The sequence below is a fragment of the Hemicordylus capensis genome, chromosome 5 (assembly GCF_027244095.1).
Source record: "Hemicordylus capensis ecotype Gifberg chromosome 5, rHemCap1.1.pri, whole genome shotgun sequence".
NCBI classification, from domain to species: domain Eukaryota; kingdom Metazoa; phylum Chordata; class Lepidosauria; order Squamata; family Cordylidae; genus Hemicordylus; species Hemicordylus capensis.
The window spans coordinates 171,297,246-171,312,396 of record NC_069661.1 but is presented as its reverse complement, the minus strand read 5'-3'; the positions used below and the strand labels follow the sequence as shown (position 1 = coordinate 171,312,396).

The window sequence follows — 15,151 nt, the reverse complement described above, 5'->3', positions numbered from 1 at the left end:
TAATTTCTTTTTATCAAAGAATGACATGCCACTGTAAGCATGTAGAAGTATAATGAACTGAAAGTAATGTTTCAGACATATCACAATATTTACTAATAATAATGGAAACACAGGTAGAGCAAAGGGAAGCCTTTATAATTTAACCTTCTTATTTCTTCTTAAATTTTATTATTATTAAACTAACTAACTAGATCTAGCAAATCTGTCTGGACAGAGCTGCCAAAGTGATGCAACTGACTCACAGACTAACATGCGCTCAAATTCGGTCTAATTTAACTAACCACATCAGTCAGGGGCGTATCTAGGGTAGGGTAAGTAGGGCATGTGCCCCGGGCGCAACTTGAAGGGGGCGCCATTTTTAAAATAAAATAAATTAAAATGGCTGCTGAAAACAAAATGGCCACCGTGCATGCTCAAATGGCCTCTGTGAGGCCCTAGGCCATGCCAGGCCTCGCAGAGGCCAATTGAGCATGAGCGGTGGCCATTTTGTTTTTGGCGGCCATTTAAATATATATATATATATATATATATATATATATATATATATATATATATAGCCACCGCACATGCTCAAATGGTCCCTGAAAGGCCCTCAGCCCGGGCTGCAGAGCTGAATTAAGAGGCCGGTGGAGGAAGGGGGAACCTTTGCAGATCCCCCATGGTCATTAGGAAGCCCCGCAAAGGGGCTATAGGTTAAAAAAATTAATATAAGTTATTGTGCACATATTCAGTTTGGCACTATGTACAGACAATCAGGGCTTGTGAATACTGAGCTGAAGCTTAGGAGTTAGGATTTTATCCATTTGCTCTTACTTTGCTTCTTGTGATAAGTGAGTTAAATGTGATGTCTTAATAATATGGCTATTAATGGTGAGTTTGTCTTTGAATCAGTGTGAAAGCCTTAGTATTAAGGCACACTAGGAGTTTCTTGCTCTCTTTCTCTCATTTTAACTGTCTTTCTGAAATACTAGAATATATTCCAAGCAGTGACACAGTTTACTCTGCATATCCTTTAATTATCTTCAGAGTGTCTGGGAAAAGTTAAATTCTCCATTTATTTTTAAAACTTATGTAATAGTGATGCTACAATGCATAGTAGAGAATTAGACAGACACTTCTGTTTAGTTTTCCAAGTACACCTCCACATAGTAATGGGGATTTCATGAGCCCCAGCATACTGAAATTTGTAGTTTTCCAGCATTTTTTGGTCTGGCTACGTCCACTGCTAAATAGTTTTTGAAATATTAAAAGATTAACAAGCTTAACTTGTATTTTTCAGCTGATATTATGGTAAAGTTATCTGAAAGATGGGTGTCAGATGTTTAGACAGGGGGAGCAATTTCAGTGCTTGCCCTAGGTGCTATTTTCCCTAGATATGCTTCTGACATCAGGTGTGGCAGGCAGCAAGGTTGGTGATAATGGCCACTGCAGCACCTTATCATGGACCAAACGATATCCAAACTATACTCATGCTTTCGGAGAGGAAAGCTGGTCTTGTGGTAGCAAGCATGACTTGTCCCCATAGCTAAGCAGGGTCCACCCTGGTTGCATCTGAATGGGAGACTTGATGTGTGAGCACTGCAAGATATTCCCCACAAGGGATGAAGCTGCTCTGGGAAGAGCAGAAGGTTTCAAGTTCCCTCCCTGGCTTCTCCAAGACAGGGCTGAGAGAGATTCCTGCCTGCAACCTTGGAGAAGCTGCTGCCAGTCTGTGAAGACAATACTGAGCTAGATAGACCAATGGTCTGACTCAGTATATGGCAGTTTCCTATGTTCCTATGACCTAGTTAAAGAACAGGCATCTTTTTCTTGAATGGGTCAATCATGTCTAAGTAAAAACAGTCTTCTGATCCAACCTTTTATTTCCCTACATTTCTCAATAGTCCTTTTTCTGTGAGTGGTGGAAGGGAGCAGATGGACACCCAACAATAACAAACTTTATTTAGGAATTTTAGGAATTTTATAATTCAAATGAGGGGATGTGGTTTGTAGTTGGTTGTTCATATGTGATAAAGGTTGAGGACAGAGGAGACTTTGGCACCAGTAATGAACTTATGCAAAGCCATGTTAAGAATAAAGTTTGAATAATCTACTTTGGTTATAAACTAGCAAAAGATTTTCCCTCCCACTAATAAAGATGTTAGATAAAGTGGATTTATATGAATTACAGTAGATCTGGATATTGTTAATACTGCATTCACCCTACTAAGACAACATAATTTAATCATTATGAACCGCTTTACAAATTAATAGAATCCCTGTATGGAAAGCATTCCATGTAAGAAATAGCAGGAAACCCACATGTAAATTATTGCATGCAACAGTCACACACACGTGTCTATCCCTGCATGTATGAGCATGGGGAATTTGAGACCCAAGTAGGCATTAATGTGTCAAAGCAGCCCCATGAGGAGCACGAGTAAGCCTTCTAAAACACAGCATATACAAAGCAAGGAGTAACAGTTGTAGATGTAATATGCAAATTCTAGTGCTTAAATGTAATGTGAAATCTGCACTGATTTCAAAGATCTCACAAGGAAATAGAACAATTTATATTCATCAAGAAAATTGCATGACAAAATTAGGAGACATGAGTAAGCTTTGTGGTTTCATATGCAAAAGTTAGCAAATATGATGCATCTGGGAAACCGAGCTGGACATGCAGTGATGAAGGTTGGAAGGACAGGGAGAAAACAGCTTCTGGCATCAGCTTCAGATTGTGGAGATGGTTAATTTCAGAATTCATTACCAATCTCTCCCCATTCATTTTATAAGCAAACCACATACAAAAGATAAATCATATCAGAATGAATAAAAAAGAGAGAGCATACTTTGACTGAATAGTGATTTTTTTTTTTTAAGAGCAAACCTAAAAGGGGGGGGGGGAAGAGTAATCCCAAGGGCATGGGAAATTCAACTGAATCATGTTTTAAAAGTTAAACTTCTGTTCATCTTTACTGTAAATCCAATGGATATTCATTGGCCTTAAGCTGAAGCATGCCTTCCAAGCAAATTGAGGTCATATTATAACACATTTCCACACAAAGGCTGGCAACTAATTGGTGCCCAATATCCAGTTCATGAGTTACTTGCAAAAGTGGAAAGAAGAACAAGCATTACTTTTTTTTCTTACTTCTTGGTAACTGGAATTTTGGTGAAGGCTTTTGAGAACAAGGCCAGGAAGCAAATATTGTCTGTTATCTTGCAACTAGTAGAGTCCCCATCCAATTTCATGTATGCTTTCTATGATAATCTAGTGGTGAGAACTATGCTGAATACAGCTCAGCATGTTCAGCAACCATAATGATTGAGTACAGTCATGCTCCCTTAGTTCTAGCAGGTAGTTGCTGCTGCCATCTTGAATATCACTTCAAATCCTTGCTTGAAATAGCTACTGAGAGCATACATACTCAGTTATATTCAAGTAGAAGCTGTCAGTTCTGCCCGAATGTTCGTATCTTGGAATGCTCATGAGTGCATATGCATATAAGTGATAAGATGAGTTAGAACTAGCAGGATTTTACCTGGGACGTCAAACATTTGGCCTAATCTTAGAACTGACTGCATTGTGTTCTTATGTGGGGTGACAGCAGTATGTAAAAACTTCTGTTGATTTATATCGTTAATACATTCAGGGCTAGTACACACATATGATACTGTTTTGATTGTTTTTAATGTTGTTTTAGAATATTGTTTTAAAATTTTTAAATTGTTGTGTTTTAAATTTCTTGTTTTTGTTTTTAACTAATGTTTTAATGTTGTTTTTATCTTGTAAACCACCCAGAGACGTAAGTTTGGGATGATATAAAAAGATGCAAAATAAATAAATAAATAAATAAATAAAATGGTAGTGCCTCTGCTTCCTTCCATGCAATCATTTTTGGACTCAATTGCATATGCCTGCAGCCATATACAATTCATGGGTTAACTAGAGTGACATGTATACATGACTACACAGAACTGCAGTGATTGTGATGATCTTGGTAGCACTTCTAAAAGCCAAAAAGAGTGCAAGAGGTTCTTCAGTCCTTATGCAACATACCAATGCCTTATTCCAAAGAGTCCATGTATTCTTGTGTTTATTTTTGGTTGTGGGAATGAACGGAGGGGGAAGGTGATCACATGGAGGGCATGCATGTATGAAATAGCTCTTATAGGCAGCCAGTATGAATACCTGACCAAAGTATGGAGTGCATGTAAGCAAGCTATGTTACTTTAATGTTGATTGCCTCCAGAAAGGACTTTAGACATTTACTGCCAACTGTAATTACATAAGCTAAAGCAACATGTCTCCTAGAATGACAACAATAAAGGCTAAGAATAATTTAAAAGCAAAGTTATTGCTGATTCAGTAGGATGTACAAAAGGAGTCCCTTGTGCATCCCCCCCTTACTTCCATTATAATTAGTCTTTTGTTAAATGAGGATACACCATTCTAAGGTAGTATGTTACTAAGGCAACAGCACAACAATGCCTTCCCACATAAACAGAGGCCTAGTTAATGGGTGAACCATTTTACTGTTAATTGATAAGGAGCAATTTCAGAAGTTAGGTTACCCTCCCCTAACTGCATCTAACTGAAATAAATCCACTGACATATATGAAACATTTTAAAAAACTCACCACACTCAGAATTTGTCAATGGCTTTATAATTAACTCAATGGTTCTTTTCACCATAATTTGCAAATGTGTATGTTCAACTGACCTGAAGCTGATATTTAATGAAATGTTAGAACCACATACTGAGTTTTGGCAGACCATTTGGAACTCAACTGTCAAGTCTTGCTATTTCAGATCGCAGTACTAACTGTGCAGTGCTGAAGTTACATCAGATACTACTTTTAATATCTGGCCCATTGAGGTTTTGAATATAATTCATGTTTCCAGTTGTACCTAAGTGGCACCCAGACAAAAGCAGTGGCTGACATCCAGAGTAGCACTGTGCTCGTGCAGCACTGCCTGAATTCCACACTAATGCTGTGCCATTGCAAAGTGGGGGAGGGGCTATTTCCAACTATCTCTCCTTCCCTCTGAAGCCCATTCTGCTTCCCGAAAATATGTCCATGAGGACTGCACAGCCCCAGGGACATATTTCCAGGAGGCACCATGGGCTTCAGAGGGAAAGGGCGTTAGTCAAAAATGACTCCTCTCCCCTTGCATGACAGTGGGGATGTGAGGCATTGCTGCAGCTGTGCAGTGCTAGTCTGGATGGCAACTAATGTTTACCTAGAAAAAAATATATAAAGAAATAAGGATATGGTGAATAGTGAAATAGGATGTATAAATACTTCAGTTAGCAAACTTCCCTGCATATGATACTTATCTTCATTTTATAACCATTGCTTGTAACAGACATTAATCATATTACATTTGTGAATTGTTGCTAAATATTGCCACTTTAGGGCTCTTAATGCCACCCTTCCCACTCCCAGTGGGCTAAGCGACTAAAATTAAATATTATTCTGTTTAGCTGAACATATAGCCTAATGCCTCCTTGAAGGCTAGGGAAGATTTTAATACATAAAAATAAATACAAAATTGCCCATTAAAGTTTAATTAACATCCAAGCAAAACTGCTTGCACAATGCTCAGAAACAGAAATCTTTTTCCAGCCTAACTCACACAGCCATAAGTCAACCTAAATAGAAAAAACTTACAATGCTTCTAAAAGATTTCATGCTTCTAAAAAATCATGAATGCTTTGTTACGTTTCAGTGGTGTGGAAGTGGTACAGCTGTGGGGCAGGTCCTGAAAACTCTGTGCAGCTCTCTAAGTATCCTTACTGTTCAAATGGATTGCATAGATGGTCAGATTCTCTTAGGTGGTTTTAAGAAATTATGCTGGAACATAGGGGAGAGCTTTGTCATTCTAAGCATGCCAGACCCCAGCCACTTGGGAGGTGTGCTCCTTCTCCTTCATGTCATATTATTGGGTATATAAATATTTGTTAACTTATCTGGTATTTGGTATATAAATATTTGTTGTATTCATGTATTGCCAAATCCCAAATTTCTACTCTCAGTGTTCAAAAGCTATTCACTGTTCATATGTAGAGAAATGGTGGGTTTTTTTAAACCCTTGAATGCTTATCAGTCTGACCCCTCAAATTAATTAATGACCAGAGCATTAATAAATAAATTAATTATGTGGGGGAGGGAGATCTTAAATAAATACATAAATAAGTGTGGTGGAACTATGTATATGGTGCAGTCCACTTAGATCTGTAGATTCCCAATACAGAAATAAGCAAATGGTCTCTATCTTAGTGTAATCTTGCGGAGATATTTCATTCTTTGCAGGACTAGGAAGCTGGTACCTGTATGCTTGATGGCAAACACAGCTCTAAATCAAAGACAAGAAAGGCTCACTATGATGGCCACTATTATAAGTATGAAGGTTAGGTCTATACAGATATTTGGCTCCAAATGGCTGAAGCTGAATAATGTGCACAGCTTGGCTAGCACTGTGCAGAGGCAAACATTATCAATGCACACTTCCATTCTTCAACTAACTCCCTACCAGTTCTGAGGGCCCCTGAAAGAGTATGATGTTCCGGAGCACTCCAGCACCATCGAGGAATCCTGAGGAGTCCTTTCCAGAGCTTTTCTCATAGAGCTCTATGGGGATAGTGCTAGAGAGGGCTCCACTCCGTGCTCCTTAAAGGGCCTTTCAAACCAGGAGGGAGTTGGTTAAAAGAGATGGATCCTGTGTGAAGCTGAGTCTTAGGAATGCTTGCCTCCATGCAATGCCAATGGGGTTGTGTGTATTATTTGGCTTCATCTATATGGAGCCAAATAACTGCACAGGCCTAATGAAGATGCATGATTCTGTCAGTGCTTGGAGTAAAGACTAAGGTAAGCAGAGTTCAAATGGAAGCCAGTCTGCAGCAAATGAAACACCAGATGTCCTCAGCATCTTTCAGGAATGCTTCAGGGCACTAAGGACGTGGCTTAAATGTTAGCAGCAATGTCCCCGGCTTTAGTGCTTCAGCTGCCAAGCCTCCCTGTTGAACAACACCCCACTGTGCAATGACACAGAAAAATATAGCCAATAGAACTACTGGGGTGGGGGGAGCCTCCATAAATAAAACCAACTAGTTATCTCCAATCATTCTGACCTTTTAAAAATTGCCCTAGTTATTTGGTTTCCCAAAGGGGATATTGGATAGCCATTCTTGGAATGTTCTCAGAAGCTCAACTGATTTGGAGGACACCCACAGAGAGGCCATTCTTAAATACTTGACTGAAATTAGCAAAGTAATCCAGAGCCCTCATTCCTACATGTTTGAAATGGCAGCTTCTCATGCCTAGCAGTAAGGATGTAAGAAGACTCTCTTTTGTCATGTAAAGAAACTACAGGTGGCTTCAGATGGAGCAGAGGAACTGAGTCTTTTCCATCTGAGAAGAGAGTGTATCTCCCAAGAGATCCATACCTTTCTCTCTTGGAGGGAAAAGCGTGTGGGGGTGTGGGGGTGGGGGCAGGATTCTGAGTATGCAAACAGCTGTAAAGGAAAGGGTTATACAGCTCTTCTTTACTGCACACAAGTCCTTGGCTTTGAAGCTGGTTGCTTTACCTCATAAGAGAGAGGCCTCCAGGAAAGCCAAATGGCACATAGAAGTTTCCATCCAAAAATCTGAAGGGTCTCCACATTGTAAGGAGACACTAATGCAAAATTGTCCTTGGGGGGAAAAACTAGTTTATGGCCACACGAAAATCCAGAATATATGAAACAGAATGGATTTCCCATACCCCTGAAATTTAGAAAGAATGCACATGGAAATTTCAACTTTGAAAAAAAAAAAAAGGTGGGGGAAACAAATCTAGAGAGGAGGAAAGCTATGAGAATAAAAACACATAGCAAAACAGAAACAGAGACCATTCTTAGAGGGATAGAGTTTAGAAATATATCAACAATCCCTTTACCTGATGCTGTTACCAGTAGGCTGTCTGAATCACATGGTCTACAGGATGAAGCACTAATAGGGTTTATGGAGGAGCTACAGGCAATGGTGGTGGGAATGACAAAGGAACTTTCTGAACATGCAGGTTGGTTCAGTCCAGGGGATTGGGAAGGCCAGGCACCCACCTGAGACGTGGCCATGGCTGGTATGGCACAGCCTGCAGATGCCACTGATATATCTATCGTTGGTTTGGGTGGCAGCTGAGGTGAGGACTTAGAACTAACTTCCTCATTTATTACCCTGATTCCTTGAGGTGAACTGGAAGGAGGTGAAACTACAGCTTTGCTCTCAGTTTTGGCACCTATATTAGGTGAGCGGCCACTATCCATAATTACTTTTAGCTGTGGGTGTGGCGGAGAAGGAGTTTGTGAAAGGCCTGGCTTTTTGGGAGGAATAGGTGGGGGGTTTCCTCTGTCAATTCTTGACACATTGGGAGTCTTTAAGCCCATTCTACCAACTGGTGGAGGATAAGTGCCAGCGTCTATGGAATGTGACATTCCTGGCCGTCCAGCAGCAGTGCCCTGAGGACTTGTAAATCTTGAAAGGACTTGGGTGACGGTATTCCGAGCTAGCTGCTTGGCAACTAGGTTGTCTCGACTTGTGGGCGATACATCTCTTGATGGAGGGCTTTGGGTAGTGTTTCCATTTTGGTCTTGATCATTAGCATTAGCTTGAAATCTAAATCTAGCTGCCTGGACACGTGAATTCAGACCTTGATGTCCAGTAGTATTAGCAGATGGAGAATGTGAAGAGTGCATAGATGAAGCTTGTAAGTAGGCTGCTGGAGAGGAAGCCACATTGTTTGGAAAAGGGGAAGGTATGTTTGATAAGTCTGGTGATGTACTTGGTCCATTCTCCTCAATTCTGCTCTGACCCTGAGTCAGAATGGGAGTAGAAGGGGATAGGAGCAGGTCACTACAGGAAGAATGTCTGTCGATAACTGGTTTCACAAATGCTGCATTGGAGCAAACATTCATCTTTGAGTGGCCAGAGAGCAAAGGGTTGACAGTTGAAGGCTTTACAGGTACAGTTAAAGGCAACTTCCTAACATTTTCAGCACCACCATCTATTAATACCACATCTGTCTGGCAGGCAAGCGTTCTCAAAGCTGGTCCCTCTGTCCCAACAGAGACAGAGACAGGACCTCTCCCTTTATTCCTACGTGGGAGAGAAAGATGCAACTTGCTATCATTTTCCTTTTTCAACTGTTCAATCATTTTTCTCATTTTCTCCCTCTCTTCTTTCAACTCACAGGTGTGCGCTTCCTCTCTGCCAAGCCTGGCATGCAGCTGCTCTCTTTCCGTGTCAAATTCAGAAAGCTGTTTTTCCATTTGTGCTTCCATTTGTGTGCTCCGTTGTTTCTCAGCTGCAAGAGATTCCTCCAGTTCTCTAGCTTTCTTCTTTTCCTCCTCAAATTTTGCCATAGCATCTTCCAGTTTCTGGGCCTCCTCTACTATTTTACTGGATAACTGTTTACATTCTTTCACTAGCATCAATACGACATGTTTATTCTTGCCACGCTCTTCCTCAAGACGGGTGCACAGCTTCTTATGTTCCATTTCAAGTGCTTGTAATTGTGATTTCTCCATTTCCAACTACAAAGAAATGCAGAACACTCTCATTATCATAGGGATGTGTGTTTTTTGGTCCCAGTTTTAAAAACACTGGCATTTTATGCTTTAGAAATGATAAAGATTATGTTTGGGATATCAATAGACATTACTGGGGGAAAACATTATTTTTCTGTTCCAACAGACATTATTGAATCAGAAAAAACAGTTTCTGTACTACATCATATGTAGATTTTTAAATATTTACAAGCAAAATATATATAACAGGATTTAGATAGACAGGAAGATAAAATTGAAAGCCAAGTGTCTGATTACTGAACCACTTATTAACTGGTTACCACTTTTTACATTTAGAGGTTTGGTTTAGAGGGTTGCTCAAGGCAATCAAGAAATTTTAGGTTTGGTTCCAGTTCACCGGGGGGGAAACCCTCTCTGAACCAATGTTTTTATTTGGGTTCAAATTCAGTATGACTCTCCAATGGCCAGTACACACATGAGGAAGCCCCAACACTGTTGCCCTGGGAACATGAGGGGTTGCTGGTAGGCTTCCAAGTTACATGGAGTTGTCAACTTGTGCATGGAGTTGTCAGCCCATGTGGATGATGTATACATGGCTACTCTGATTCTCCCATGGCAGCAGCACTTAGTTTAGCCATTGTGCTAGCAGGAATCAGGCATCTTCCTATGAAGTCATTGGCTTACATAATCAGAAACTTTCTGTGAACCTAGCATAGATGTGAGCCTAGCAGAAGGCTCATGCACTCCTGAAGTGACTAGATGGGTAGGTCATCTCCTGTGTGAAACTGCCCCCTTAGTCAATCTACTCTTCACAAGGTCAGAGGATGTTACAGTTATGTAAAGGGAGAGAAAAGGCCTTCCTGACTCCTACCCTAACCATTACATTTAGAAGCATTGCCAGGTTACCAATTACATTACTAGCATTACTTGGCAATCATAATGGTCCAGTTCAGACAATACTCTGACTAGCTTATCCATTATGTGGGGAATGAGAATGGGAGTGCACATTCCCCCCTCCCGGCCACATCTGGAGCACTGGTGTCATCAATCAATTGCATAGGTAGGAGGGTTTCATCCAATGAAATATGTTGAGCGGAGGTTCAGATAAACTGTCCACCCTAGACATTTAGGTTATGGCACGCTGGTATGCAGAGTGGGAAGTAGACGTGTGGCTCTTCTCCTAAATATTTAAATGGGCCAGTTGGACTACAGGCAAACCTTACTATCCACGGATCTGATATCCACAGGTCTGAGTATCCGCAGTTGGGTAACCCCAACATATGTGGAACAAAAGGGGTTAAATTCTGCATATCCACGGTTTCGGGGTGACCGGAAATAACCTCCCAGGTCATTTCTGGCCACCATTTTGAGGACATGAGCCATTTTGTGGTTCATTTCCAATTAAAAACATTTTAATCATGATTTCCCACCAAAAATGGCAGAATTGGGCCTTTGGGGGGCATTGCTGGACATCTGGAGACCCACAGAACATAGTACAGCTCTTTCCCCCTGTAATTTATTAAGATTTTGGCCATTTTTAGCCTCCCCCCTCCCTCCAGGAAGCTAACCTCCACACAGCCCATTGATGCAATTACTCATAATTGGTGGTTCTGTTATCCATAGTTGTAGCAGAGAACGGAACCCCAGCAGATAACATGGTTCACCTGTATCATTTAAATTAGCCCAACTTAAGTCCTCTGATCATCACTTGAAGGAGTGAGGAAGAGTCACAATGTGATGATGAGATTAAATGCTTATAGAGTGTTCATTCAATGTTCTTTCTTCATTTTGCAAAAAGGGGTCTCCTTCCCTTAACAGTTCAATTTTGAGCAATGTTTAAAACTGCACAGTTGGACAATAAGCTCACAAGAGAATATAAATACGTTGTTTCAGTTGGGTACTTATAATTGTAAGAGAGTCAGGGAGGATTTTACATTCCACTAGATGCTAAAATCATACTAATTTCAGAGTTGTAAGAAGATACTGTATAGTGAACATGTTGCATGTACACTATAATCTGGGGAACCAGATGGCCCAGAGGACTGGTAATGAGATATGAAGCATTTCATCTCTAGGTCAGTGGTTCAAATTTGGCCTTGGTTGCTAGCGAAAGGAAAGTCATTACAAGCCGGTGACTGCTGAGTGGTCTACTTTTCACCAATGGCATCGCTTCTCCTCCCTCCAGCCCAGAGGAAAGCTGATAGCCTGTTGGACAGCTCCTCCAAATAATTTTTGTTTTTGTTATTTGTGTACATTCCCTCTTGACTCTCTTCTAAGAAAACAGCTTCTGCTTTGTTTCATAGAAAGCTTTAAACAAAAAATTAACAGAAACATTGATGTCTTTCCCACCCACTCTGAATAAAAACAATTCTTTGTATTTAGCAGAAATAAAATAGGTATCATTGTGAAGGGGAAGCAGAGAGAAAGTACATGTCAAAAAGCTAATCCTATAGACCGATACTTAGATAAAAATTCTGGAAGGCATACTTCTAATGAGTAAGAGAAAATTATCTGCAATGGCAGCATTGTTGTTGTTGTTGAATCAGCTTAGAACCGTTTCATTTTGTTTTTAATCCTGTTTATAGAATTCTTTTTCAATTTGTTCAGGGGGAGAGAAGTGGGAGGAGAAAAGTTTGACAAGATGAATCAGGAAAGGAGATTTATGCTCTATATCCAGCAAACCTCTTCCTCCAGCACTGCGATAATAGCATCAGTCTTTGAATTCACTTAAATCAGAGACTGAAGAGAGCAAACTGTTGCCTGGATAATAAGAGACAAGCATGTGAAACAACATGACATTGACTATATTGTGTACAAATGGGTTGGGATTCAAACATTAGCCCTATTCACCCATTATGTTCAACATGGGTACAATGAGTGCACAGTGTACACAGGTACAGATCTCTACACAGGTACATGTATTCGCATGTGATGCTGAACCAAGTACTGCACTACACTTCCTACCTGTATCCTGAATTTTTAAGGGGACTTGTACCCAGATTCACTTTTAAAATAAACATAGGTACAGTCATTAATACATTAAAACAATGACTGTACAGACATCTGTACATTCATACAACATAATAGTCCTATTCAGACATAATGCTGTGCAGGTTATAACACGCTTCTATTTTTTTGTGTGAATTACTGTACCTGTGTTCATTTTATAAGTTGAACCTAGCCCCCTCAAATGTACGGTATAGACAGGAAGTGCCCTGCTGCACCTGTGTTCAACATAGCATGTGAAAGACTGTATCTGTGTACATTTATGTGTCTGTTAACACTGTACACGCATTATAAAAGTGTTGAACAAAATGTGTGAATAAGACTAATGTCTGAATGGGGCTACTGATGCTATATATGATAAGATATGACTCACATAGATTCTCTGCCTAGCTAACAAGTGGTACTATAAACAATTGCTGAAACTGCTTTCGCTATCCTCAACAGTGACCTAGAAAGACTGTTGTCTTCTGTATTTATTTCTTACATTTCTACTCTGCCTTTTGGCCAAACTCAACCAATCATTTTAAAAACCCAACAAACCACACAGTAGCAAACAGTAAAACATTCAGGGGCGTATCTAGGGTGGGGCAGGCAGGGCACGTGCCCTGTGTACCACTTGAAGGGGGTGCCATTTTTAAAAATTAAACAAAAAACAAAATGGCCACCATGCATGCTCAAATGGCTCTGTGAGGCCCTAGGCCATGCCAGGCCTCACAGAGGCCATTTGAGCATGCATGGCAGCCATTTTGTTTTCAGCAGCCATTATTTAAAAAAAACAATTATTTTTAAAAATGGCCACCGCATATGCTCAAATGGTCCCTGCAAGATCCTAGAGGCCAGTGGGGGGAGGGGGAACCTTTGTAGACCCCCCCGCCCTTTAGGAAGCCCCCTGGAGGGGCTACAGGTAAAAAAATTGTTAATTTAATATAAGTCACTGAGCACATATTCAATTTGGCACTATGTACAGAGACTCAGGGCTTGTGAATACTGAGCTGAAGCTTATGAGATAGGATTGTATTCATTTGCTCTTACTTTGCTTCCTATTTTGCACATGTTTCTTCTCTTCAATGTATATAGTCTTGTATATAGTCAATGTATATAGTCACTGAAATAGCTTTTCATATTAATCAAATTGACAAAGGAACAATTGGCAGGGGAAGGGGGGAGAGATGGAGCAGATTGCTTTTTATGTTGTATTTTTTCCAAAATGAAGGGAGAAAGCTAAAACCTTTCATTTCAAAAGGCCTTTGAAACAGTGATTTGGGCAGGCAGCATTACTTTATTTCTGCTACTGTTTTATTGAGATTGACCTTTGCAGCTGCTGTCTTTTATTGCCTTGGAATTAAAATTGGATTTGTTGCATTTTTACATTCATCTTGTATGTCTCCTACGGTGGGTGAGGTTTCTTTGGGAGCCAAAATGCAGCGTATATATTTGAAAAATAAATTAGATAAATAATAAATATGGAACTACCCTAATATTCAGTCATTTCCCGTCAGCCTTACTGCATTGTACCTGAATTGAAAGCATGTATTCAACATTGCTTTAATAATCTGCTTTGATGTTAGTAATTTCTTGGTTTCTCATTTTCAAATTGATGTGATTTTAATAATCTCTTTTATTCCTGGCTTAATTGAACTACTGGTGCATAATTGTTTTTTTATGACCAACTCTTATTTTGGGCCACCTTGTGAAGCATTGTGCCTAAAAGGTTGTATATTAGATCTAGTAAGTAAGTAATAAAATTTATGTATCAGATTATTTTCCCCCTCTCCCACAGCTGCCTCTGGGGAATGTGCACCCTCATTACTCAGAGCTTCTGTAACACAGGTAAACAGCTATTTCTTTGAGTTGCTTATGTAGTTATTGCCATGAACTGAGACAGGCTGTTTGATTACTCTTCTATTTGTTTGCTCTAACAACTTTATGGATATACACCAGTTTTTCCTGGCCATCTTTCGTTCTAGGCTTGGTCTTGCCAGCACACCTACCTTCTACCCATCCTGATTTCCTGTTCTGCCTATCCAAGCTTTCTGTCTGCATCTGATGTTATCCCAACCCTATTGTGTTTGACACACCAAATCCTAGAGATATTCTGTTAGACATGCTCCTGCAAGGTCATGAGGTCATGACCCAGATGTATCAGTCTCCTCCACACAATTTCTGCAAAACTAGACACACACAAAAAAACCCACCTGTGCATATTCTCTCTGATCCAAATAAACTCAATAGAGGATTATTTTTCAAGAGTCAAGCAACTGAAGGTTTGCCTTCCTAGTAGTACTGTAATACATCTGTCTGCAAGTATATGAATCACTGTACGAAGCATGTTTATCTTTAATTACTTGGCAAAATATATGTAAATAAAGTCCAAAGAAAGTTTGGTTTCAGGTGTCATAGAGCTGATCTAATTACGTTGAGTTGTCAACCATCAGCAGCTATATTGGACGCATTGCGCTATTGTTAGTTCTTAGCTTGCAGTTAAGGTATGCTCTCAGCCAGGTTCAGAAAGTGGCAACTTTGGTTTATATCTGCATTCAAGCACAGTTTCTGGACAAGAGTTTCAGTTTTTCAGAAGAAAAATGACCCCAGGA

At 40.0% G+C, this 15,151-nt stretch overlaps 1 protein-coding gene across 2 annotated transcripts in view; it reads right to left on the bottom strand.

The window, feature by feature from the left end:
- The window catches only part of CTTNBP2 (cortactin binding protein 2), a 140,873-nt gene that overhangs the window by 72,810 nt on the left and 52,912 nt on the right, over positions 1-15,151 (bottom strand). For both annotated transcript variants that reach the window (XR_008308141.1, XM_053253762.1), the window contains exon 4: positions 7,925-9,557. Coding sequence is in view for 1 of the 2 variants with exons in the window: in XM_053253762.1 (XP_053109737.1) it covers positions 7,925-9,557 (1,633 nt within the window). In the remaining variant the exon portion in view is untranslated. The remainder of the gene's footprint in view (positions 1-7,924; positions 9,558-15,151) is intronic.